General features: G+C 43.5%; 3 protein-coding genes across 14 annotated transcripts in view; all 3 read left to right on the plus strand.

Annotated features, from left to right (window-relative positions):
• LOC120895508 (PDZ and LIM domain protein 3) overlaps positions 1–18632 on the plus strand; it is a 32515-nt gene extending 13883 nt beyond the window's left edge. For 6 of the 12 annotated variants that reach the window (XM_040299005.1, XM_040298963.1, XM_040298972.1 and 3 more), the window contains 8 exons: positions 1702–2027; positions 2098–2284; positions 12210–12359; positions 13120–13176; positions 13776–13876; positions 14408–14458; positions 16875–17016; positions 17276–18632. In XM_040299005.1, coding sequence (XP_040154939.1) covers positions 1702–2027; positions 2098–2284; positions 12210–12359; positions 13120–13176; positions 13776–13876; positions 14408–14458; positions 16875–17016; positions 17276–17413 — 1152 coding nt within the window. In that variant the 3' untranslated portion in view covers positions 17414–18632. The other 6 variants (XM_040299015.1, XM_040299025.1, XM_040299039.1 and 3 more) reach the window with 6 other exon arrangements.
• Positions 18633–20360: 1728 nt separating this feature from the next.
• On the plus strand, positions 20361–20882 carry LOC120895450. Its single transcript, XM_040298811.1, has one exon. The coding sequence runs from the start codon at positions 20462–20464 to the stop codon at positions 20723–20725; it is 264 nt and encodes an 87-aa protein (XP_040154745.1). The 5' UTR covers positions 20361–20461; the 3' UTR covers positions 20726–20882.
• Positions 20883–21087: 205 nt separating this feature from the next.
• On the plus strand, positions 21088–24213 carry LOC120895449 (phenoloxidase 2-like). Its single transcript, XM_040298810.1, has 4 exons — positions 21088–21770; positions 21846–22929; positions 23586–23841; positions 23917–24213. Exons 1-4 carry the CDS (start codon positions 21246–21248, stop codon positions 24116–24118), a joined length of 2067 nt encoding a protein of 688 aa, XP_040154744.1. The 5' UTR covers positions 21088–21245; the 3' UTR covers positions 24119–24213.
• Positions 24214–27198: the final 2985 nt, after the last annotated feature.

Below are 27198 nucleotides of genomic sequence, written 5' to 3' on the forward strand. Positions count from 1 at the left end.
GATGGATGTGTAAGATGTTCCGAGTCGTTGCAAAGTAAAACGGCAATGAAAGACGATTTCTAGATGGATAGAATGTAAAGACTATTTGCATCACAAGCAATAGGAAGCATTATCAACACAAGGTTTAATTAAAAGTGACGGCACTCAGCTTCACAAAATGGGAAAGGTGTAGCAGCAAATGATTAGACCTAATGTTTTCTTTGATAAGTTGGGATTTTATCCTTTTATCAACACAACAATGGCACAAAAAGGCGCATACAATGAAGGCAGAATGAGTATCTTTTGCTTTCTTTTGGTATTGAAACTATAAGTCTAAAAAGATTACTCGAAATGAAGATGTATAACATATACATAGAAAAACTGTGTACTGTTTTATACTACGCTTAGAAAATGGAAAGTAATGAAATATTATTTTAGCCAAATTCAATCGTTTTTTCAATTGCATTACTTTAGTATCAAAACTTTGATTAAATTCGTTTGAAAGTACAAGTCAATTAAATCTTTTAATTCAATTAATTTTAAATTAAAAATTAAAAAAAAAACAATAAAATCCATGTCTAATTTGTCAATATTCCATAGTTACATATTCTCTTTTATTCCATTCATTAACATATTCATGATTCATTCATGATATTAATATATGAAATTTATTAACTAAAAATATTATGTTTAATTTAATTATTTTCAGTTCCATGTAGTCCTTACTTATCAATATTGGCTTATTTAATAATCATTTCAATACTAAATCAAAACAATGCTACAAAAAATTGCTTTATAGGTTTTGGATATGCTATTTCTATTCATAACCTTTCTATTACTTGAGTCTTCGTCAGTTTCGAGAATAATTGATAATCATTGTACTTATTAACGTTAAGTTATCAACGTTATTTTATCATGATTGTTTTTCCTTTCTTAACACTCAGATAACAATCGGGTTTCTTATTGTTTCCAAACATATTATTTGGAAACCTTTCACATCATAGTTGTGCTTGTGCTATATTTTACGGTTTGCTGTCACATGAGCGATATTTGAGACAAAATTTGATTAATTTGTCTCACACACTTACTATAAAAGATTCCTGGGTAAATATAAATCCAAAACAGTAAAACAATCACCAAACGACCCTGCAGTCTAACGAGTGGAACTAAAACTTTTTGAGCGAAATTAGCAATAAACTCAAACTTACGCCAAACACTCCGAACAACATTTAATTACCAACAAGGGTGAAATCTGGCATACTAATTTCAAGCAATAGAATGTCCATTTATACCACCCAGAAAACAACCGGAACATTTTCTCACGATTATCTACCCAAAACTATGCTTTCATTCGTCGCAAACTAGCTTGACCACTCGTTGCTACGGGAAGGGCCCACAAAACGGGACGATTCGGGATCGGAAGTGTTTCATAAAATCCTGTTATCGTATCCAGTTTGTCCAGCCGTCCGCAACCACCCTGTCCCAATGGGTCATTCTCAAATTAAAATAATCTTATCGGGGCCTAACATTTGCCGCTGAACGATCGAAGATTTCGGGAAGTGTTGGCAAATGGTAATGTCCGGTTTTCGTGGGAAAAAGGGCAACATCTTCGAGCAAAGTCGTCCTCAGGAGACGTGTGTGTTCTAAGAGGGGACAACAAGGCTGAAATCTAACCCTCTTCTGTCTTTGCTTTCATACCCTTGTCCATCCGCGCACCACCAGGTACAGGACCACAGCCCTGCCCAGCCGGAGCTGCTCCGCGGCGATGTGATTACCAAAATCGACCAGTACGACGCGCGCGACCTTATGCACATCGATGCGCAGAACCTGTTCCGTAACGCCGGCAACCAGATCAAGGTGACGGTGCGCCGCGACGACAAGGTGGCCCTGCACCAGAGTGCCCATCCGATCAATGGCAATCCGGTCGCACCGCTGTCGCCGGCCAACTTTGCCCAGCCCTACCAGCCGTACGCTGAGCCGGGACAGCCGGCCAAGCCGCAGCTACATCAGAATTTCCCACCACCGGATCCCACACAGCTGTTGCCGAGGTAAGGAAGTCAATTCGTTAAGGAATGCTGACGAGAGTCCGAATATTAAATTGTTCTCTCTCCTCGGTAGCACGGCGACCTCGCTGCCACATGGACCGCAGTCGTATGCGGCCGCCCTGGAGCGCCCGGTTGAAACGCTGCCGCACACCGTCTTTCCCGTCGTGGACGGCACTGGAGCTTACCATCTGCCGAAGCAGCCCTACCCACCGCCGGCCCCGACCAGCCTGAACGATGCCAACGAAGCGATCACTAATCAGGTAAGAGTCATCGTCACTCTCATCGGGAGGTTTCGTTTTAAGTGCTTTCTCTTTTGAAAAAAATGGACACAAAAAAACATGTTCCATAAATCGTTCGCTTGCTGATGGACCACACCAAACGTTACTGAGGCTGTGGTACAAAACCGAATTCAACGGAAATTACTTCATATTGGTTTGGAGCTAGTAATAACATTTGCATTCATTAAGTGATAGCTGTGTATAAAACTGCGCATATTTCAATTTAAATGGCTTCATAGTACTTTTAGTATTTAGTACACTATGTTCTACTAAAAGTCAACAATAACAAACCACTCTTGTAAATTATATTATTTCAACACTAAACATACCAAATGCATTTGTTTCATAATTCAGTTTCTAACGAGACGTTTATAGTACACAACTGAATTTGTTCTTAAAACTTTCGAACATAGTCTAAGTTGTACTAAGATTAAATTTCTCGTATTAAGTAATACTCTTTTAAATACTATTATAATATTATAAATATTATTTAATCTCTAAGTTATTCATGATAACAAAATCACATAATATTGATTAAATGGATGTTGTAACAAATAATATAAAAATGGTAAGACGAATAGCTTATAAAACAGCTTCTCCTTAACATTTGTAACCATTATTATTTCCCTATTGTATTAAACTTCATTTTGATTCAACAGATGTACTAGACGTGACTGATATTATAAATTTAATACTCACAATGTGAATATCAACATGTAAAATAGTAGTACAAACCATCCAGTAATCAATTATCCATTACTTTATGCTACCAAAGTGTATGTTAATAAGGTAAAAGCAAATATTTTAGTACTATGTACATATTTTATTACATAAATAATATTTTAAAAACAAAATATGATGCTTTACTCATACCTTAAACGTCGAGGGCAACTATCGATCGTTCCTACGGCGAAAACTTCCCTTGGCATGTAACAAAGCTATTCCTGAAGCAAGACCATCGACAAATGCCTGCTTACACACATACACACACACAAACAGAACAACGAACAAACTCATCCTTACTATTATGGCGTTGCTGAAATGGCGCTGGAGAGGTACATGGAGTGGGTTTCGCGAATCTTTTGGAAAATTTTAAATTACTTTTCCACGCTTCACGACTCCCTCCCACTCGAAGCTCCTGGTTTCCCTCGGAAAAGACAAAACTTTGCCACTCGCAACGCCGTTTCGCATGGACGGCGCTGCCTGAAGTTTGAGTGCGCCCATCTTAATATAAACCCACGCTACCCCATCCCTTCGTGGCTTCGTCATTTGCGATCGGTTGTTTAGGGCTTTCGCGCCCGTTTCGCGCCCAGAAGAAGTGGTCTTACCCCTCCATCTCTCTCTCTCTTTCTTTCCCGTGTACTCTTCCCGAAACCTGCCAAAACCGTACCGAACGGCTTCACTGCACAAGACAGGCAAGCGTCACCTAGCAACATCTTCCCGAAGCTTGCTGCGGTAGCGAAACAGGTTGTTTCAGGCCCAGAGATTCCAGCTTTCCGCTGCCTTTGGCTGCCTGGAGAGGATGCTTTCATGAATAAATTAAATTTTCTCCCGCCCGTGGCACGTACCACTACTACCATTGCTTCAGCGCGTCGAACAGGGACAGGAACCACTGCTTGACGTATTTCGCTCCCCGCGTATGTACGTGTAGGGAAGAACGGATCTCGGCGCCTGTACATCTATACAACACTTGCTGCTCGCGTCTTGCCGGGGTTGATAAAAGTGACAATCTGAAGATGAGTGCTCGGCAACGAACCCTCCCCGGTTCGGGATGCGAAGGGATGGGATGGGTTTACACCCCTTTCTGTCACGCATCATCTCGAGCAGAGCGACATCGCGAGATAGAACCCTAACCCATCTTTGCAGCTTCTTTTCCGAGCGGTTTTAAAAGGGTGGATCCGGGGTAAAATCGGAGAAAAGGGTCAAGGAGACTTGTGTGCCAACACATACAAACACACACACATATGCTTATGGCTCGTGCCACAACCTCGTGGAGTGTGCGCGCGTGCGTGTATGTAGCAACGGATTGTGTCAACCTGTGACACATTTACAGTCCCCTCGCGTTCTTTCGCGTCATCTTGTCGGCAAACAGACAATGCTGAGGAAGAAGAACCCTTCACAGCATCCCTGTTCCCTTTACCCATCAGCCTGATGTTTTCCTTCGCTAATAAGCGCAGGGAGTTGATGGAAAATGGCGCTCACGTAGATGCACGTAGTTTTTAAGACGCTGTGGTTGTGGGCTAAGAAAACTCCACCCAGTAGCGAGCTACTTCTTATCGCACCAGCACTTCATTTAACAATGCAACTTCTTTAACAAGCTAGCATTATGCAGCGTCTGCCAATGGAGTTAGCTAGTTTGGAGAGGAATTTTTCGTACTCGTATAACTATTCGTATCGCGTCCGGATCTCCCCAAGATCGCCTCATGCTAATAAATTTTGCCTCCCATTCCAAACCCGCTGTGCAAACTTTCCGCGCTTGGGTATGCTCTTAAGCTCCGGCTCGCTGTATTTCATTAACCGGTGGATCACAGCCCGTTCTGGGAGCAGCGAGTCATATGCCGAACCGTTTCCTGCTCGGCAGCAAAACTAATTATTTTCACATACATTATTGCTATCGGAGTGAGCGTCAAATAAACGCCAAGTGCTGCTTAGCGATTTTCCGCCGGCACTAATCCTTATAGCAAAGCAAAGCACTTTACCGCACTACGCACAAAATACCCCACGGAAAGTGTTGCGGGATGATGCGGGCCATGATTTACGGGAAGGACGAGGCGGTCCTTCTGAAAGAAGTCGTACCAAGTTTACTTGCGGCAATGTTGGAAAAGTTAAAATTTATTAAATTTATCGCGTGTATTTTCGGCAAACGAGACGGAAGCCAGCGGGCAATCGCTAACTATGCATTAAGGGTAAAGTAGATGGTTTCCGCGACAACAGTCGATGGGGCAGAATGTTACTCGTCGGTAATAAGAAGGGAAATTGGATTTATGTACAAATTTATGGTATGCATTCTATTGAATGGTTTCAACAATTGTTTTAAACCTCCAAAGACTCTAAATTATCCCACACAAGCTTGTCATATTGCGTTTTTTGGAACCAAAGCATGTAGAATAAGCACTAAACTGGGACATATTTCTTGGTCTGTTTGTTGTTTAAAATATCTAGCGTCTTTGAACGATGTTCAATGTTCAATCAGACCTGGTTGGAGTGTAATGGGATATCATATCCGCATGCCAGTGTAAACTTCGTTCATAGTTATTGTACCCGACGGGCTAATAAATTCCCTCCTCTTCTACGTATGCTGGATTACAATAGCTCTTCTTATATACATTATACCACCGTACATCTTACATCCTATTTCAGGACTTAAGCTCTCTGATTTACGTTTTGATCTTAGATGCTTTAGTATTGAGGCTTAGCACAGTATTAACAGCGTTAATTTACATTAGTCGGCACTGATTGATGTGCCTCTTTTCAATGCAAACTATTAATACAGCCTATTATAAAAGAAGTTCAGCAATGCGTATAGAATATAAAACCTTTCCAATATCTAACATTGAAATATTTTTGTCTTTGTACTTGATTGGAGTTAGTAGAGTTTAGCTAAACGAAAACATATTTTAACTTCTACTTTGTCTTGGTAACAAAACGTGTAATGCTCAGAAAAAACAATAAAATTCAATTAATATCGATCCCTATTATGTTCAGACAAGCAAGTACAAATATGTGTTCAAATTTTCTATACATCTCTGTGCTAAGAACCATCGGCTACCCTTTATTATAAATAAGTAATTCCAAAAAATGTTTTACCATTTAATTATCCATTTGATTGGTTATTTGATATAACCATTTTCCGATTCGGTGTGTATGTATTTTTCCACAAATGCATAAGATCCTGTTCGCGTTATTCCGCTTACAAGCTGTGGAAAAATTGTTCATGTCCGCACTCGTCCCGTAGTCCAGAAGAGATTAAGAATTGCATACTTCCAGGCGTTTAACAGATTTGCAGGGGTGCTCGTATCGCTCGTATCCATGCAAACGCATATTTTTACATTGCGCTACTCTTGTAATGTAGCCTAAACTAACGCGTGCTCATTGAAGATCTCGCAGTACACCACAAACGAAAATAAATATGCGTAATTTATAATTCTGCCCGAAAACCCGAAAACAATGTTACACAAAGCCATCCAAAAAATGATACGTCATTACCAAAACCACGTCGTTGATAAGAATCAAAAGCATAAATTTGCTAAAAAAATCGTCAACAAATGTGTTGTTTGTTTCGCGTAAAGACACGATAACAAACATCAACAGCAACAAAAAACAACCCACAAACAAAAACAAAACTTAATCAAATGTATATGCTCACATGAAGGGTCATCACCATCTATTTGTGTATGACCTTGAGCCAGCGATCCGTCTCACCCAAGGCCAGTCCGCACAGCAAACACGAGTTCGATGTGAAACTGATAGTGAAACTATCGTGCGGGCATCCTCGGGCCACAAACAAACCGTACCCATGCTTACCGAGACCCAAAGGAAAACCTTGGCAGCTTTTCCTATCGAACCCCAAACAGTGGCACAAGTCCAAGGCACATGCAGAGAGAGAGAGAGAGAGAGAGAGAGAGAGAGCGATGAGGGGGGAAGTATTCGGTCCGAAGGTCCGATGGTCTGCTTCAAGGGCAGCACGTTCAACATGTGGTACAGCCGGATACTTTTCTCCCTCCGCTATCCGGTTTGATAGCCGTCTCCCGTGGCGCTACGGACGCTCGGGAAAACAAGTTCCGAACAAGTGTGAGTAAAGGAAAACATTGACTCCCTCGCTTCGCCAGCATCATGCTGGTCAGCTCCTGTTCATCACGCTGCCCAGTATCAAGTTCAACTTTCAACACTAACCTTACCCTTTGCCGACACCGAGCGACCAGTGTTTGCCGTTGTCGGGGTCGGAAGGGATGACTGACTGCGACTGTGAGCTAGAGACCACACCGCTCCAATCACCTGTGGAGCAGCAGCAGCAGGGAGAGTGTACCCAAACGCTAGACGTATCATCACCAACAGTGTCTGTCCCCACCGCTCCTAGTCGCGACACATTCGGCACAATCAACCCATCTCTCCTTTCGTTCCTTTCCTCTCGACCGGCTTGGCAAGTGGTCGTCGACGTGCTAAAGGATGATAATTTTAGCCAGCTTCGATGTATGACTTTTCCCGCTGCTCCTTTCACTGCCCACAAAAATCGCACCCTACCATTGAGTTCCCTCCTGTCACGGTCGCTAAAAATATCTTCTCGACCATTCGGAATAAATGAGGTCACGCGAAATGTCCTCGTCCTCGGACACAAACGGCTGGCCGTAAGGTGAACGCGTGCTGCCCGTATGAAAAGTGTTTTCTGTTTTTCTATTTGTAACGCGGGGCGCGTAACGCTACACACCAACAGGAGTGGTAATTAAATTGAGTTTTCTTTGTTTTGGGATTATTATTTCCCACCCAAGAACGTTGAATGTAATAATTGGGTAGAGGGAAAAAATGGCGACAACTTGTCAGAGTTTCAACCACACTGGATTGGAAAAATTCATTCCAGAAAATGAAACATTAATTTTACTCTTTCTCCTTGGCACCGATCCAGATACGGTTGGACGGAGTGGTGAATAAGTAAAGAGTTTTCTTTGAGTTTTTTTTCCGTGCTCTAGCCAGCTGTTTTTGGCGGTCTCGTTGCTTTCATCTCGTGTGTGATTAATAAATGTAGTAATTTAAAGGTTTTATAACTGCCCAAATGGAAGTTGCGGTGAGACGAATAATGCAATTTGGGGTTTGATTAATATTGTTTACATGAAATTGTGCCCTCAAAAGTCCGCAAAGTAATTTATGAAAGGCGTATCACCTCAAGAAATAATCCTCATTGGAAGGTATCTATAAAGTGTATACATCTTAAATTTAATAATTACTGGATACAATGAAAACTGAAAGCTTACCAAACAGTAAAGAATGTCATATAATTACTGTTTATTCATTTATTATTTCAACTAGTCATAACTGCTGGCACGAAAACTCTCATGGATATTAAATTATTTATAACCCCCTTGACTCTATGGAACGACCGAACTAATCCCTTTCAGTTTTTGGAATGCCTCCAAACACATTTGATGGCAAATGAGTTTGTTTGTGGTGGAAAACCTTGACGCGAAAACAAGCTCTCAAACTCAAGTCGCCTGGATCAAAACCATTTCTGTGGAATAATTACTTTTACTTTCAAAACATCACATTCCATTCAAAGACTGGAACTCTTTAACCATTTCTAAACATTTTATTGAAAGATTGTAAACTCTTCCCCAGCATAACAGATTGCCCATACGCGGGACAACTCGATCGAATCATCAAGTCATTATGCAACCTGCGTTCTTCCTACAATCCCCAACACGATTACAATGTAAAGGGAAACCTGTACCTACTGTACATTATTGCTTTCCGCTTCACCCGGCCGATAGTCAAAATAAACAACACTCCATACAGCAAACCTCCCAAAACATTGCAGGTTATGTACCGTTCCATATGAACTCAGCCAACCACAAACCGGGGCACGAGCGATCGAGATCAATCGATTGAAAAACGCCTAACCGCCGTGGAATGATGCTCCGAACCCATCGTCCCCGGAGCACAATACGTAAACAAACCTACGTTGACCGGGACCCGTACCCTGTGCTGGGGCGAGCCAGTGAGTTGGCGCGCATTTTCCGCGCCTGCGAACACATTAGATGCGTGATGTTTTTCTTTCTGCGTTTCGGATTTTGCGCCTCGCGAGTACGCTTTTCCCTGCCGCTCCCTCGAACCACGGTCCCAGCTACTCTGCTTTCGGGGCCTATCCCCTCCAAACGGCTTTTCATGCGGGCCGGAGATCACCGATCATTCACCGGACGTCACAGCCTAAGACACATCCCACACACCCACACGGCTGCGCGTCCTGCGATCCTTGAGCCGAAGGGAAAATCCTAGCAGTGGGAAAGAAAACGCAAACGCAATTGTGCTCTCTTTCTCCTTCTCACTCTCGTACACTATCTCTCTCCTGCCCTGCACGATCGATCAGAGTAGGCCAGAAGGTCGAACGTTTTCCATTTGGAATCGACTCGAACTCAAAGACGGTCAGTTGCGCTCGGGAATCGTACAACGACGGATCAGATCTTGCCCTGCCTTGCTTGCCTTTGCGAACCTTCCATAGCCTAGTGCCTGTTCCAGCTCTACTTTCTGAGCTTAGTTAAGTGTTAAGTGTTTCGAAGCGAGTAGAGCAGTTTTGCTTTAGTGTGCTTGCTTGCGTGCAGTAAAAAATGGCCGCCGCCTATCAGTACCGTGGTTCGCCCGCGTTCATTCATTTCGCACATCGAAATGAAAACTACGACGAGGCACAAATCGACTACCAAGTAAGCGGATCGTGTTTTAGTGTACTTGTGGGTTTGTGGGAATATTCGGTGATTTAATATACTCCAGAAAGGGGCCAGTGCTGAGTGACATCTCATTCCAACAAGCGAGAGTGTGATTATTGGAGAAACAAGCCAACATTAAATGTGACGCGATCGTACGACCTCATTAGCTGAGCTGTGAAAAAAATCTTCCCAATGAACGCGTAGATAAGATCACCCAACTTTAGTGCAATTAGTAGCTTGCTGATTGATTCGGCTGAAGCCCTCAAGGTTAATGCTGACGCACGTCCTTCTGAGACATCCAGCCGTTCGAGAGCGATCGAAAGCTGTGTGTGATCGTAAATTTAGTACTTGGCCGGCATGGTTCATTCGAGCGTTACCTCCAACACACTGTGGATAGCATAAGATGTAGATAAAATAAAAAATCCAATTCATCAGTTTCAACGATCGTTCACGGCCACTGAGCCACTTGTGTAATCTGTGCCAATTTATCATACCTTCTAGAAAGTTTCTGCCATCGTGAAATTTCTTTCCAAATTATTGCTGTCTGTTTCTTCTGTCCACCTCCAACAACGAAGTTTTGCATTACGAGCAAGCTGACGATAAATCACTGTGGATGTGAGTGACATAAGAAGGCAAAAAATGCGCTGCCCGAACCAATGCTCCAACGATTGCTACATTTTGTGCGGATGTTTGCATACTGTATACACCATCCTGCCTCCATCTTACTTTGCCTCACGTTCTCTTTTCCCCTCGGAACGCGGGAGCGTTTCAGTGGTTTCATGTTCTAAAAATATAAGAAAACCCTACCGTTTGCCCTCCAGCATCGAATGCCGCGCATTGTCGATGACCGGTTTGGCCATTTGGCAGACCGTTTCGGTGTGGAAATTGCTAGATTTTTCCCTCCTCTTTATCGCTCGTTACACGGCGATGGTTTGCCTTTCATCGCTCACTGCCCCACCGGCCAGGCTGATGAGCACTGGAGTGAAAGGAGAAAACACGACCGTTGGCCATTTGGAGGGCAAAGCGGACTTACGTAGCGAGGGACGAACTTGTTGAAGTATTATATAATCTTCGCTCAAATGCGCATGCATGGCATGTAGATACAGAAGTTTGTGATTTTAGACATTTCCCAGGAAATAAATTGACATAAAAATGACAAGAAATGTAACGTAGTCCAACACAAAAACTCTTCAGAACTCTTCAATATTTATGCGTTTCCATACAGCCATTTTTATCAGCAAACGCAGTGAAGATGATGGTTTAGGAGTTTTTTTCTGATCTTCTGACTTCAGCTGTCATATATTTATACATTTTCGTCACTTTCAATGATACGTCATGTAAACAATGTGCAAACATATCATAAATTATAAAGCTGACTTATGTTGAGACCCTGTGCGTGTTCGTCCCCCGCGCCAAACGGGTCATGGCTGACATTGACATAGATTTTTCGAGAAATCTAAAGTCCTGCCCGAGGTCGAGAAGCGTCCCGTCCTGTTGCTAGCGCGGCATGGCATGGACACGCGACATAAAGTACAGAACCACATCGCTAAAAATACATTTCATTCACTTACTTTAAGGGCAAAACCTTCAAACAGCTTAGCACGAAAAAGCCACCCACCGGTTGTGGGTTTCGTTGGCTTTTGCCACGAGTTTACCACGCTTGTTTGTGTGTGTGCGAGTTTTGTACCCTTTTGAAGGTAATTTGTCTACACACCGCAACTACTGGGGCTGTTTATTTGTTGGCACCAGCATGAAGGTCCGAGTTTTTTTCACAGTACCGCTTTTCTTTTCCACGCTACTTGTTTACTAATGCACAACTTTCCCTTTTGCTCCACCGCTGCTGGTCCCGATGGTTACGAGAATTGCGGGAGAATTTGTTTGGCTTACCAAATTCTTGTACAGGAACGTACCAACACGGCAACAATCGGACCTCTACACGAGCGTGACTCGTGGCGACGGGCCATGTGGAAACCATTACACAGCAAATTGACCGTTACCGAGCGAGTACGCGAAGAAAAAAATGGATTATTTCTTGTTGGCGGTTGAAAGGTGTTTCTCTATGAAAATTTTGTTCAACCGTTAAGGTGTTCAGCTGTGCACGCTTCAGTGGTACAGTGAATTTGGCAGTGGAGATCATTTTCGACCAGGCGTCTCCATGGCAACCAAGGAATGATCAAAGAATAATTATTTCTAACAGAAAAGCTCCTGAATTTTTTTTTATTTCGATTGAAATTAAACGTTGTTTTATTAGAGTTAAAATATAATTTCAAAGAATGCTAACGATCATAAATTAAGCATGGAAAAAGTGTGCTACATATTTTGTGAAGCATCTAATTTGAAAGTAAAATTACACACATTCTCAAAATATTCTTCCTTTCCTCGAATGAATAACTGTGTTTGTTTTTTGTTGTGTTTGCTAAACTTTGTGTGTATTTTTTTCTCTCTCTCTCTCTCTCTTTCCCTCTCTTCTCTTTCCATTTTCCCTTATTCAATTCCAGCCGTACCGTACCACACCACTCGTCCTGCCCGGTGCGAAAGTACCGAAGAAGGATACGCTCCCGACAGAGTCGTACCTCAGACACCACCCGAACCCGGCCATGCGCGCCCCACCAGCACACGACTACACAGACTCACTGATGAAACAGAAGGTACAGCAGTACTGGCGTTAGTCGGGGGAGACCAGCGGCGACCCTAGGGACCTCGGCTTCTCGATGTACCACCATTGTTATACAATTACTCACCATTACCCTTGCATATACAAAACTATTCTCCCAGTCCACTTTGGCAGGGCATATTCAAAACAACAACAACCAAAAATACGCACAAAATGTTACCTATAAATGGCTTTATCCCTTCAAAAATTCCCCCCTTTACCCACACACACACAAAAACACATATAGATAGTTGTCGGATTGTCCTTGCTGTTTTGTTTGTGTTTTTCTCTAGGAACTCCCGAAATAAAGTAGCGTTCAGCGAGTGTTTTATGAATGTTTTGTCACCACAAAAAAAAAACAATCCCTTGCTCTCCCTGTACACACCATCACGTTTGCAAGATCGCGAACAAACTCTGCGTGTCTTACTCTTTATGATATTTCGTTTCTTCTCTCTTTCCGTCATGTCGTTCATTTCGAATTCTTTGTCATCCTTATTCGTCGTTTGCCATAACGCAAATCCCCCGCACCTCCATTACCACCCGGTCGTCTTCTTCGTCTGTCGACCGACCGATTGCGCCCCTGTTCCATGCAACAAATAAAACCTTATTCTTTGATTCTTGTTAAATGCGTACCGCGGTGTACTTCATGAACAAACAAACCCCCTTCGTATGAAAACAACCGATCATCATCATCATCATCATCACCATCATCGTCATGATCATGCCATCGAACGAACATATGCATACATATGCAGCTCGCTGAAACTGTGATTCATCGAGTGATTGGCGAAGAGCCACCGACCGGTCCGAAGGTGCTTGTCTACTTTTGTTCTCTACTTTTTCCCTTTTTATCGCTTCCATGATCCTGTTGCGCGTGTGTGTGTGTGTTTGAGTGCATTTGTGAGTGCTGTATTGGATCTCTTTCACTTCTAAATTTTGCTTATACTTTTGCAAAAGCTTTTTTGAAAAAGAATACATATCATACGGAACGAGATGGAATGTATGAATTCTTCTCAACATGAATCAAATTCCTGCTTAAACTGTGTTTTCTTTATCTCTACACTTATTTTGATTTACCAAATTTGAAGTGTGTGTTTGTTTTTTTTTTTCTTATTTTTCATACTTTCTGTTTTTATGTTTTCATTCTTCTGTTGATTTATGTTTAGTTTGTTTACCGTCTCTATCACCGACGCAAATGACGCGTTTGTTTGTGTTTTCATTTGTTTTTGTTTTCTGTTTTTTTTTCGTTTTTTGTGTTATGTTCTTTGTTTTATTTTTTACTTTGTTTTTTTTTCATACGCTTACAAGTTCTTGTCTTTCTTTTTACTGTTTTACCTCTTCCGTTTACACTCTTTCTCTCGAACGATTTGTAATGAAATATTTTAATCGATTAAACAAACCATCTTCGCAGGTCGTTCACAAGCAGTTCAACTCACCGATCGGACTATACTCGGACAACAACATTGAAAACACGATCAGACAGAGTGCTCCACAGCAGACGCAAACCGTCCCGTAAGTAGAGAACGCGTATATCCTGATACGAGGCCGAGTATATCCCAATGAACTGTTTCTGGGTACCCTAATGGTTGTGTGGAAAGTTGATTATATCCCCTAGTACGTGTATAAACCAAAACAAAGGAGGTGTATGTTAAAATAAAAAATCAATATTTAAACCGAAGCGATAATGTTCATGATCAAGTAGAACAAGGTACAATGCGCCTCCATCCAGCTCTTTATTTGCCATTCGGTTGCTATTTTCAAGCACTATTTTCAATCGTCTTCAAAAAGGTTCCAAACATTTCCTTTCATCTTTTCAATTGCGCATCAGTTACGTGTTACCCAAACCCCGTAGAGTATTTCAACAACTCGTCCTATTACTGATCAACTTTCCAGACAGCGTGTTCCATTCCCATCGATCCCAAAACACCCCAACAATCTGTCGAAACTGTCTCCACGTACCGAAGCAAATGTCCCTAGCAAAGTAAATGAACTTTTAAATTTTTCTACGCAAACACACCACCCACCCGCGTGCATTTCAACTAGATCGAACGGATACACCAACAATCGCCAACATCGGCCAACGAAAATTGAAGGGTAAATTTCACATTCGGTTTACGGTTGTAGTATAGAGCTGTGGTTTGGATCGTGGCACTGCTATGGAGTTTGTTTCGTGTGTTGTTTTTTTTTTCGTTTAGTTTCTTTTTATTTGCCTTTTTAATGTACGCTTCTTTGCCAACGGTGCAAATGCTGCTGACAGAGCTTTTGTTACGCTTATGTTGCAGTGGTTCGCAAATCTTACACACAAAGCTCCTTTTAATTTAAATCTGGCTTGATATACACATCATCCACGCCGCTCATTTCACATCTCCCGTCACATCCCTGTTCGTTTAGTTTGACTTTCAACGCTCACCATTGTGCAAAAACGTTCCAAAACGTTGCCTCTATACGCAACATCAAATGTAGCTCACGCAAACGAAGATACAATCTAAATTTGGTCGCTTTCAATGTCGCTAGATGGTGTCCGCTGTGTAAATATAGCAACCTGATTCCTGTGATACTATTGCATTTGAAAGTCTTTTTCGAAAAAAATTCTCCAATTTGTAGTAAAAAAAAACATGACATAAAGGAAAATAGTCCAACGCAAAACTGAATGATTCTGTCTATTCTGCCTACTCTCTTAAAATGATCAGATTATGATTATTTCTTAAACATTGGATACCCTCACTGTCCCTTCTCCTTGCGGATCTCTTCCCCGACACCCCAGTCCCTCCACCCCACCATACCAACCCATATCATCTGAGCTGACCTTCTCGATTTGCAGCATCTTCATCGATCTGTCCTTCCTGAAGCAGAAGCAAAAGATATTGGACGAGCAGCGCCGGCTGGAGCAGGAACGGCAGCAACAGAAACAGTACCCCTTCCAATCGTACTCCTCCTGCTCGTCTGGCCGTACATCGCGTCAGCAAACGGTCAGTCCACCACCACCGGTGCCCCCGCTGCCGGACTCGTACCATATGGTCGTCGACCCAGCATCAGCGATCGGTCATCGCTATCATCAGCCCGACCAGCAGCAGCCATAAGCGTCGTCGTCGTCGTCGTCGTCGTTTCTCTGCTGTCGCGATCTAGTTTTTTGTTTCCCACCCCGTTTGCCTCCAGACACCCTCTACCCTACCTCTGTCCTATCTCATCATCTGCTTCTTCATTATCTAATTGAACCCTGAAAATATACTCCCGCCGCTAACGCGAACGCCCAGCCCGTGTGCATGCATGCTAGCTTGTTGGAGTTGTTTTTGCGAATCGTCTAAATTAAGAACCCCACTCGAGCGTCCACTTTGAAACCGTTGTGGCCAGTTCGGTCTGCTTTTTTTGTCCTAAAATTATCACACACTTAGTTAGGGCGAAATGGTCGCCCCGTGTTTTTCTATGGGTTTGTGAGAATGGGGAAAGGCGTTTGCATTCCTATCCACTCGGCAATCGGATCGAACGACAAATGCTCTCAAGCGGAGTGTTGATGCTTGTGTATTGTGATGTTTTTATGTGTGATATAAGCAAATGGAAAAAGAAAAGAAAGCAAAAAAAACGTTACAGAACGACCAAATTGTGCAGTAGAAAGCCTGAAGTCAAGCGAAAATGAAAGGACCAAACTATGAATTCTAATTTTCATGTTTCTAGCTAAGTTTTAAATTTACACGTGAGTTGTTTAAGTCTTTGATTAATATGTAAAAGAACCAAACCAAAGAACCAATTTTACGCATCAATTAGGTAAATCTAAATCATAATATTTAATGCTACGATCGTTCTGTTTCGTTTCGTTTTCATATACACGCTGAGCATATCTGTTTGTTGTTATTTGCAAAATAAATGTTATTGTTCTTGTTGTTGTTACTGAATGTGTTTTGTTGTAAAAATATGTGTTTAAGTTTAGTTTGTAGCGTCCTTAATCTTTCGTCCACTTGTCTAACAAAGTATCATTCTGTTCTCTTCTTTCCTATTTTTACTCGAATCCCGAAAACGATCTTTCGCAACTCATCGTACTATTAAAAATGTTATAATTTTACACCAATTATGATTGACCGAATTTACACCGAAATGTCCCCAAAACACACTCCGCACGTACCAAATGGTGTCCAAAAATTGTAAAAACAAATACAAACACTCGTCCTTTTCAAATGCACTCACGATGGATATTGCTGTGTGGTCGGCGCTGTAAAAACCCCTCACCACACTGAAATGTTCACCATCGTCTCAATCCCATCCCAAACCTTTGGATTGGGGCAAAAACTTGCGCATTTGCCAAAAATAAAATTTCATTCCATTTGGCACAAACAAAAACAACGGGCACTGGCACACACACACATACACATCCACTTACATGGGTACATTTAAATAAACACGCGCGTAACCTAAACCTGCCGGACGTCATGTGATGGCGGTGGATGCGCTACAACGAAAAATCAAACTTTGCTACGAACGGACGAACGACATGTGTTGCGCGAACCTGCGCGAGCAGCTACAAGAAGACCGTCGTGTTTGACCCGTGCAAGAGCGAAACCTACCGTGCGCTGCAGGAAGGAACTGGCGAAGGTCTGCAGGAGGTGCCGAACCCGATTCAGCCGAAAACCTTCGCCCCGAACCGTTTAGTGCCTGGAAAGGTAGGTTAATGTTCAACTTTCATCAAGTTGGGTGCAATCAAATGTAATCAAGAATTTGTTTGGATTTATTGTGTGCTTCATCAATGATAGATAATCGTTTAATCAGCATGTAAGATGAAGAATGAAAAAGAAACTCGTAGCTCTTTCAAATATCTAAGCAATCAATAAAATGAATCATTTGGATTCTTATTTATATTTGAGGGATCTATCGAATTAACGATCATTGACTTTGTTCCTCTTCTCTCCCTTTCTTCCACAGAAGCCTAACGCCAATCACCCTGCACCTCAGCCAGAGTTTGCGTACCGGGTCAACTCGATGGGCGAGCCGAACGAAAAGATCCACCAGAGTGGATCCTTCAAACGTTTGATGCTGCACGTCATGAGCGAAATGGACTAATGCGGCTCTCATCGTGCAAATGTGAGCGTCCAAATCGGTTGGAACGCTGAACAAGCACATAAACAAACCAAATATGTTTTATTTCACAAACACACACCCACACACACACATACACATCCTCTCATATTTATTAGATTGCTCTCATCGAAGTGACATTAAAAGCGCTTCAAAACGAACCCTTATCGTGTAGCCCACGTCGTTTCCATCCACACAAAACACACGGCGCTCTTGATCGAGTAACGATCGAGCATCGTAGCGATCCTCTTAATGAGAAGCAAGACAAACATAAACTTTTTTTGTTCTATTTCTTTGTTAGATCTTAATCCTCACCCTTTCCCATCCCCATCGCCCCAAACTGTGAAACTGCGCGAATGTTTTGTAAATAAGCAGTGCTTCTCCAATGCCCCAATATCACTCTTAGAAATCGAATTATTTTTATTTATTTGTTCTCTCCATCCTCATCATCCATGGGGCTCGGTTTGGTCCCTCAATGTTTTTTCCCCTCACAATAGCACCTCCCCCACCCGTCTAGTTGACCACCGCCCAGCGTGTGTTTGCTGTAAGCAAATTTGCATATTTAATTATTTATCTATTTATCAAACCGTACAGTTACGCGATTTGTATATTCTACTGAACCTTTTATTAAAGATAATCCCCGCAGGCTCACTGAACGTTTGAGCAGTAAATTGCGAAACGAGTGTATGTTCTAGTCAACGATCGTTTATGTGTTGCAGCAGACCCAATCTACCGAAGGCGGTACGTTTCGGGGGGTCGCCACGTAACCGCTCACAAAAGCAGTAGCTACATTTTTTGTTTTGTATACAATGTATCAAATATATTACTACCGTTCGCAAGGCACAAACTAAGAGTATGAAAAGAATTTTTCGAGTGTTTGATAAACCCTATTGTATGTTCAGAACACACATCGACTAGGGGAGTGTACTAGCGTTGTTGTACGTTTGATTTTGTTGTGCTGCAATGTGCGAAACACATTTAAAGGTACACAAACATTGCAGTGGATAGGAAAGTCCACACATACATACACGCACACATTCACTCAAACACATACTCATGAGAGAGCGAGAGAAAAAATCAAAAGAAGATAGTTTAGCACGGCTTTCAACGAGATATATCTATTTATTACCATTTATGTACACAGTGATATCACATATCGATGAACGAAAATGCAGAATAAAGATGAAATTAATTCTAAAACATTCTTAAGAGTTGCTCATTTTTGTATAAGAACAATAAATAGGAAAGAAAGTTGATTCACTAATTTGCTTATGTCGTCTTCTACGCTTTGATCACACTCTGGGTTTTTGTTAATTGATTGAACATTTGCTGAAGATAAAAAAATGTTTTCAATCGTGTTTGAACGGTTGCAGCTTTACCAATCGAATTACTTTGAGCCACTTAATAAACGCTCTTCCGTGGGCTGTGATTTGAGTTGAAACGTTCCCCTTTCAAAATCAACCTTTAGTGACATCTTGCGCTACTGGCCTACAGATGGCGCTAGAGGTATACGTCATGCAGGGGTCAGCAAACCCATTCTATTTGAACAGCAAACAGTACCGGTATCCTATCAAAGCTTTGAATTAAATGATTTTAGTGATAATATTAAATGAATTTTTTATTAAGTTAGGACATTTGAAATAAATTATTTAAAAAATGGTTTATTAGAAGTTACACAAATTAGTATAAAAATATAAAAAAAGAAAGAAAGTAATATTTATTTTGTAATCCAAATGCTTTTATCAATATATTTTATTCAATAAAAGTTAATAGATCATCTTATGGCAAGTATTACTGTTATTTAGTATCTTCAGTCATCAGTGGTAATATATTCAAATGTATAGAAATTAAGTATAGATATTAAAATTAATTAACAATACCACATTTATGGTAACAATACCACACAGGTACTATGACTACCAACCAATATTATAGATTTTGATACAATATGTTGATAATAACACAACAGCATTTTAGTTCAATTGATTTTAAGACACTCCTTCGATGGCCTCGATACCAGTGCTAAGCCATAAAACAATACATAACAAACTCATGTAACAAGACGTCTTCGCAAGAATAGTAACGAACGTACCTACCTGAAATCATGCAACACAATATCTCAATCATCTGCAGTTTTACTTTCCGCTTATAGACAACAGCTGACAACAATGTACTATGAGACTTTGACAAAAATCCCTCTCGATCACACGATTGTTTTAGCTATACAAAAGAGTCTACTAATAGACATATGAGTCATGAAGATCATATCTTAAAAGTGCAATGGGATTAAAGCATACTAAACACATCTCAACGAGATTTGATTCTCAGCAATATCCTCACAACAATATGTCATCGTTTTTGGTTTTGTTTATAATCATAACATATCGCCTTTTTAAGCAGTGAACTGAACGCCCCCTTTTGTCTGATGCAACTGAGCCAATCGACGAAAACACGCGGAAATCTCTTACTTAGTAAACAAAACCCCGTCACGGAAACAGCGCCCAACAGTACGCATTTAATTGTGTTTTGCATGCGATCGATAACGGCTTGCGTACATTTTGTTCAATGAAAATACATCCACCGACATCTCAAAATCGCGCTGCCCAAACGCAACAGCAACAATCACAATCCGGAGGAAGTTCCCCGCAATAGCTCCGTAGACAAAAGGGCACAATGACTGCATGCAATGCATAAAATGCAACCAGCCGCAGCCAGGTCTTATCCGTTCCCACACGATTGTATTCCGACCGGCAGAAAAGGGGGGTGTGTGATTTTTGCGCGGCAAAGGTGCATCTAGTAAGACATCAGGGCGTTCTTACTAGTTCCGACTAGATTCCGACGCACTGATAGTCTAATTGATTGTACCCATTTCCCGCCTGACCTAAGCCGCCGGTAGGCACCGCAATGTTTCACCTATAAAAGCTACCGATTCTACCGACCTGGAGCATCAGTGTTCGATTGAACGATCTTTGCAAGCAACGGTTTTTCAGTTACCTTCTAAAGCTAAAACACAACTCAAACAGTGAATTCAACATGAAACTCACGCTCGTTTTCCTGCTGTTCGCGCTGGTGTGTGCCGCGTACGCCCAAACCGATGCCGCCAAGGACGCGGCAAAGGATGCTACGGACAAGGTGAAGGATAAGGCTGCCCTGCCGGATGCGCCCAAGCTGGACAAGGATGCAGTGACGACGCCCGATCCAAAGGACGCCGCCAAGAAGGTGGAAGATGCGGCCGGCAAGGCGAAAGATCAGGCCGCCGAAGTGGGCAAGAAGCTGACCGACGCATTCAAGCTGTAAAGAACGACGTGCGGCAAAGATAGCTGCAACGATAACGTGGGAGTTTTATCGCTTCCCGCGCGCAATGCGAAACACACTCACATTTGACACAGTCCAATAAAAGTGGTGCTTGAGGGCAAAGAAGAAAACAAAAACCAACTTCATGCCACAGTAAGAACCTCCAAGATATGTTTATTCACACAAACTGTCCGAAAATTGACCCCGTTTCGTGCGAGAAAGTCGATGACGGGTGGACGACTTATCGCCACAGTTAGAACGTTTTGCGGTTTACACCATCACTGATAGTGATTGTACAAGCCAAGTCCTAATCAGCCCGAAAACTTGCGGTCACACTGAATTCACTATAAAATGCACCCGTACGGAGATGGTAAGTTGTCAGTCAGTGTTTGAGTTCTGCCTCAGCAAACTCTAGCAAAATACACACTTTGTGGTGATAAAAACCTAGCAGCTCTTGCAGTTCTGCTTCTAGTGCTTCGGTTCATTATCTCGCCAACATATCGTGCAAAGTACCGCCGCCACCATGACGGATGCAAACAATATCTTGGCCCTGTTGCAGCGCCCCCTGGAACCGACCTTCCTGCCGAAGGATGACGGTAAGACGGTCATCGACCTGCCGGACGAGTTCCTTACCGACCGGTACCGGCCGATTGGGGCCGAGCTTCAGTCCCGCTTCTCGAACGACGCCGAGCAGCGCATCCCGGTGCGATCGGTCCCAATGCCGGATCTGTCCTTTGCCAATGGAATCGATCGTCGTGGTGCCTTTTCGCTGTTTGCGCCGAAGCATCGGGATGCCGCCGGCGCCCTGATCAATCTGTTCCTGCAGCAGCCCGACTTTGCGACGCTGATGAGTGTGGCCACGTACTGCCGCGATCGGCTCAACCCGGTGCTGTTCCAGTACAGCTTGGCGGTGGCCGTGCAGCATCGCGAAGACACCAAGGACGTTAACATCCCGTCGATCGTGTCCCTCTTCCCGGATCAGTTCGTTGATCCGGCCGTTTTCCCCAAGCTGCGCGAGGAAGGTGCCGCGGTGCAGCAGGAGAACCGGGTATGTATCGAAGGAGAGCTCCTCTATGTGTGAGGTTTTGGCGAATCTTCATTCATTTTCGATTGAACCACCCAGATGGTGATTGACATTCCGCCGAACTATACCGCCTCGGACCGGGAGGATGAGCAGCGGATGGCGTACTTCCGCGAGGATATCGGTGTCAACATGCACCACTGGCACTGGCATCTGGTGTACCCGGGCGATGGACCGGATGAGGTCGTGCGCAAGGATCGGCGCGGCGAGCTGTTCTTCTACATGCACAGCCAGCTGATTGCGCGCTACAATGCGGATCGGTTCTGCGCCAAGCTGAAGAAGGTGCGCAATCTGACCAACTACCGCGAGCCGATCGTCGAGGGCTACTACCCGAAGATGATCCGCAGCTCGAACAACCGGTCGTACCCGGCACGGGCCGCCAACACGACGCTGCAGGACGTCGATCGCGTCGACAACGGAACGACCGTATCCGTGAACGATCTCGAGCGGTGGCGCGATCGCATCCATGAAGCGATCGACCAGGGTTTCGTGCTGGACAAGAGCGGCAACCGCATCATGCTGGACGAGCAGCGCGGCATCGACATTCTCGGCGATGTGGTGGAAGCGTCCAGCCTCACACCGAATGCCCAACTGTATGGCAGTCTGCACAACATGGGCCACAACGTGATCGCGTACGTGCACGATCCGGACTACCGCTACCTGGAGGATTACGGTGTGATGGGCGACGTGACGACGGCGATGCGTGATCCGATCTTCTACCGCTGGCACGGCATGATTGACGGCATCTTCCGCCGCCACAAGGAGCTACTAACGCCGTACACGGCCGAGCAGCTGGGCAACCCGGGTGTCACCGTCAACTCGGTCGGCGTGCAGCTGTCCCGGCCGAACACGCCCGCCAACGTGCTGCTCACGTACTGGCAGCGATCGCAGGTCGATCTGGCGGCTGGGTTGGACTTCGGTCCGAAGGGTAACGTGTTCGCGTCGTTCACCCATCTGCAGCACGCACCGTTCTCGTTCCGCGTGGAGGTGAACAATGAGTCGGGTGCGGTGCGCAAGGGCACGCTGCGCATCTGGCTCGCACCGAAGTCGGACGAGCGCGGCACTGCGCTGACGTTCCGCGAGCAGCGTCGGTACTTTATCGAGATGGACACATCGACCGTAACGCGTAAGTGCAGGGCGTTTTAAGTATTTTGAGTAGTTTTTAGTGGGAGCTTCAAATTGGAACTGCTCGATTCCGATTCCAGAGTCGATTGGTTCGGAGATCGCAATCAGCTCAGGAATTGGAATTAGCACTGACCCCAGAATTTAAATTGGCTCCAGAAGAAGAATTAGTTCTGAAATTCGAATCGAAAATTTCAGAAGTGGAATCAATTCCGGAATCTCCATGCGAATGGGCCGTTTAAAAGTACTTTTGGATCGTTTGCAGCAATCGATATCATCGTAGCTGCACGGGACCCAAACTTCTATTCTCATGGAGATGCTAAAACGGATTCTCATTCTCTCTCACGGATTCGATTTCGATTCTGGAACCGATTCTGGAACCGTTTCTGGAACCGATCCCGATTCCAATTATTTATACAACCGATACAATTATTATACAACCGATTCCGGGATCGATCCCGATTCTGATTCCAGAGTCAATTTCAATTCTGAAGCCGATTCTGAAATCGATTCCGAATACTAATTCTGGACCTACCATCCGGAATCAACTCTAGAAAAACTTTGAAGCTAGTTGGAATCGATTCCAAAAGCTTCATATTTTCTATCACTAGCTTTGAGTGTCGTTAAACATTGTCTCACGAATCTCCTTTACTTTCACAGTGAACCCAGGCATGAACACGATCGTACGTCGGTCGGACCAATCGAGCGTTACCATCCCGTACGAGCGCACGTTCCGTGCGATCGGCACCAAGTCCGCCCCGACCGACAAAGATGCGCTGGCTCAGTTCCGCTTCTGCGGTTGCGGCTGGCCCCAGCACATGCTCGTCCCGAAGGGTTCGCCCGAAGGCGTCCAGTTCGATCTGTTTGCGATGGTGACCGATTTCGAGCAGGACTCTGTCGCCCAAGAACTTGACCCGTATGTACCCGTTTCAGCCAGTGCTCTGTACAGTATTGAACGGCATTAAAGACTCACTCTTTTCTCTCCCCACAGTAACGCACCGTGCAGCGATGCCCACTCGTTCTGCGGACTGCGCGACAAGAAGTATCCGGACCGACGGGCCATGGGCTATCCGTTCGATCGTCGCACCGCGGACACGGTTGCCACGCTGGCTGACTTTGTCACCCCGAACTCGAACATGAAGACGGCCACGGTGCAGGTGAAGTTCAACAACACCGTGATTGCGCGCACCTAAAACGCTTGACATTTTAATGCCCTACTATTGGAAAGATAACAGATAACAGCGAATAAAACTCAACACTCCGAATCTCAACCTTTCTTCAGCATAAACGATGTACTTGGCAGCATTTTATTTCAAAAACAATGAGAATCGTTTTGTTTTCTCACATCATCTATCCCATGGTGGGTGTGCAAGATTCCGTTACCGTAACGGTGACGCGTGTCGTCGCTGTGTTTGTCAGCGTTATCGTGGAGGTAGAGCTTACCGGTACGGTGACCACGGTCGAGAAGAGCGCGGTAGAGGTGGTGGTTTGCGGTGGTAGCGTTAGGGTGGAAGTTTCGGTGATCGATACGGTAGCGGTCGACGTTGGAAGGGTTGCCGTAACCGGTACGGTGGATGTGATAAGCGAAAGAGTGGCCTGTGTGTTTGGTGGAAGGGTGACCGTTTCGGTAAGACTAACCACCACCGTTAGGGTGTCCGTTTCGGTGCTGCTTATAGTTGTTGTCGATGGATCAAGTGTAGATGTCGTTGGGAGACAAATAGATGACTGTCCTACCGAATTTACTACCACGGGATGGTGTTGATGAAGATGGTGTTGGCTGTGCAGCAAATGAGGATGGGTTGGCTGTGCGGCGAGCAGTACAAACAGCAATAGTACAGTCGTTTTGGACATTATTTTGCAGCGAGGTGTCATTTTGCGCGAGACACGATATTCACCAGTGCGTTGTCAATTCTGAACTGATCACACACAACAAGGCACAACAAGTTCTGAAGCACCGGTACCGGTGACCTTTCTGTTGACTCTTCCTTTGGCAGGTTTTTTGGGAGTATCTCATTAACGGCAAACGAGGTGACGAATGCATTCTTTCGGACTTTCCGTTCGAGTTTTAACCATTAGCGAGACAAGAATGCAAAACAGATGTAATTTCTTTTAAATAATTGATAGCAAAAATCGTTTTAAAGACTAAATTAAACATGTTCTAAAGATTATTCTAAAATATTGGAACACAATCTTCAATATAAAACCAACATTTATATTACGTACAACTTGGCAACATTCTTTAGGTGGATACAAACAAGCGTTACTTCATTTGTTCTGAATTTAAGAACCTGAACCTACTTCAACATCGCTTGGATTTATGACCTGGTTAAACAACTTTCCAGATTGTTTCGTCTCTTTTGGCCGAAGCTCGAAAGTCCCAAAAGCCAAGTCCTCTTTAGTACCCTTTCACTGCTTAAGCCATCCACATCTGCTCATCATCCGTACTTTGTACATCTACGCAAGATGAACGTCGTATTAAGAAAGGTATTTTTGTATTAAAATGTGTATTACTTACAACAACCTACACCAACAAAATCTTCTAATCTTTCAGCCACTACTCCCGCTAATGCTACTCTTCCTACAAAATATACACCCAGGATGCACATCGCACTACTCCCATCACCACGGCCACTATTCCCATTATCACACATTTTACCAAACGACCACGCTAACCTGCCTGCAAACGGTAACGCAACCCACCATCACGCAAACCGTTCCGGTAACAAACTTTGCAACCGTCACCAATACCGCACGCACTTACACCCTTGTCACACCGACCCCAGTGATGCTTACGGAAATGTCTACCCTCACACTAACGTCCACCGTATTGACCATCACACCGAGCACGACCATTACCAGCACCGGTACGAACATCGTCACTTCAACACCACCGCTCGTATCAACCGTCACCAGCAGCACCAGCACCATTCTCTTCTCGACCACGATCGTTGTGCGGCAAACGATCACCATCACCTCCACGAGCACGATCATTTCGACCAGAACATCCAGACTTCCAATGTGTAATTAGTAGACTTCGGATTTGGTCGCTCCCGGGACTTGTTTAGTGACATTTCACCTGTGTGAGGTCTGTGTGCGTACGATGAGGGTAATAAAATGCTTATTATCATCCCGGGAAGCTAACAGCGTCTTCCCTTTCTGCAGTTCCATTCTTTTAAGGGTACGGAGCTTTTTTTGTCATAAATCATAGTCCATTTGTTGTCATATCTTTAACTTGACGTCATTTATAGTCATAATTGTTGTGTGGGAGCAACGCAGTTGCCTTGTTGTTGTTCTTGCAATCTTGCAACAGTTTTGAATAAACAATTTATGAGAAGTTAACAGCAAAACACAGCAAAAAAGTACTGTGATAACTATTGTGTGATAAATGTGTATTACTTTTTTATAATAGTTTTATGGTAGTTTCTAAAATTTATTTTGGACTCATCCCACAATTTATTGAACATTTCCTACATTTGAATCATAGTTCTTTGGATTAATCCATCATTTTTGGACCAAATGATTCTAACATTTTTTGGAAACGCTCAAAACATTCTGGGACAAGTCTGCAAAAATCCAAGAACCATATAGCAATCCTCGGAAAACGACACAACACATCATAAGAAATCCTTTATGATCACTCCATCACATTGATTTTTAGTTATTTCGTAACACTAAAAATCGTATATAACAGGACATGGTTCCGCTTTCAGAATTTCTCTTTTCAATCAAACGCAATGTAGCAGTTCTTTTACATTATGTTCTATTGAGCTTCTTAAGAAGTAGCATATTTGCTGCAGCAATCATTCGTATGAATCTATACAAGAATGTTAAATTCTCATCTAGTATCTCAAACTTTACCTACAAACAACATCAGCATACAAGTGTTCTTAGAACGGTTCAGTTGTTAGACGCTCGACGGCACGGAACAACCTTCAACAATCTGTTCGCATGGCCTACGGTTGAAGCTTCTCCCCGAATCCAATGAGATGATTAGAACGTGCGCGTTGCCTATCGTACGCCTGGCCATGCATGTGGCGCAGAAAAGCAAAGGGTAGCTCGCAACCTCCGAACCGAGCGCTCACCGAAAAACCTCAACACGTAAAAAGCGACCGCCACACAACCGTACACGCGTGATGTCAAACAGCATCAGCACCCGGAGCAAATAATCAAACATTTTCGCATAAAATTATCACCTTCCTCTCACTCTCACACAAACACAACCCCTTTCTTCCCTCCAGGTCGTGATTTCGGATTGCTCGAACAGGTTTCTTTT

The sequence above is a fragment of the Anopheles arabiensis genome, chromosome 2, assembly GCF_016920715.1.
Source record: "Anopheles arabiensis isolate DONGOLA chromosome 2, AaraD3, whole genome shotgun sequence".
In the NCBI taxonomy this organism is placed as follows: Eukaryota; Metazoa; Arthropoda; class Insecta; order Diptera; family Culicidae; genus Anopheles; species Anopheles arabiensis.

Excerpts from the sequence above, each read along its gene's own strand:
- LOC120895449 (XM_040298810.1), top strand. The coding sequence starts at position 21,246 with ATGACGGATGCAAACAATATCTTGGCCCTGTTGCAGCGCCCCCTGGAA. Across the intron at positions 21,771-21,845 it reads CGGTGCAGCAGGAGAACCGG|ATGGTGATTGACATTCCGCC; the intron begins GTATGTATCGAA and ends TGAACCACCCAG. Across the intron at positions 22,930-23,585 it reads GGACACATCGACCGTAACGC|TGAACCCAGGCATGAACACG; the intron begins GTAAGTGCAGGG and ends TTACTTTCACAG.
- LOC120895450 (XM_040298811.1), top strand. The coding sequence starts at position 20,462 with ATGAAACTCACGCTCGTTTTCCTGCTGTTCGCGCTGGTGTGTGCCGCG.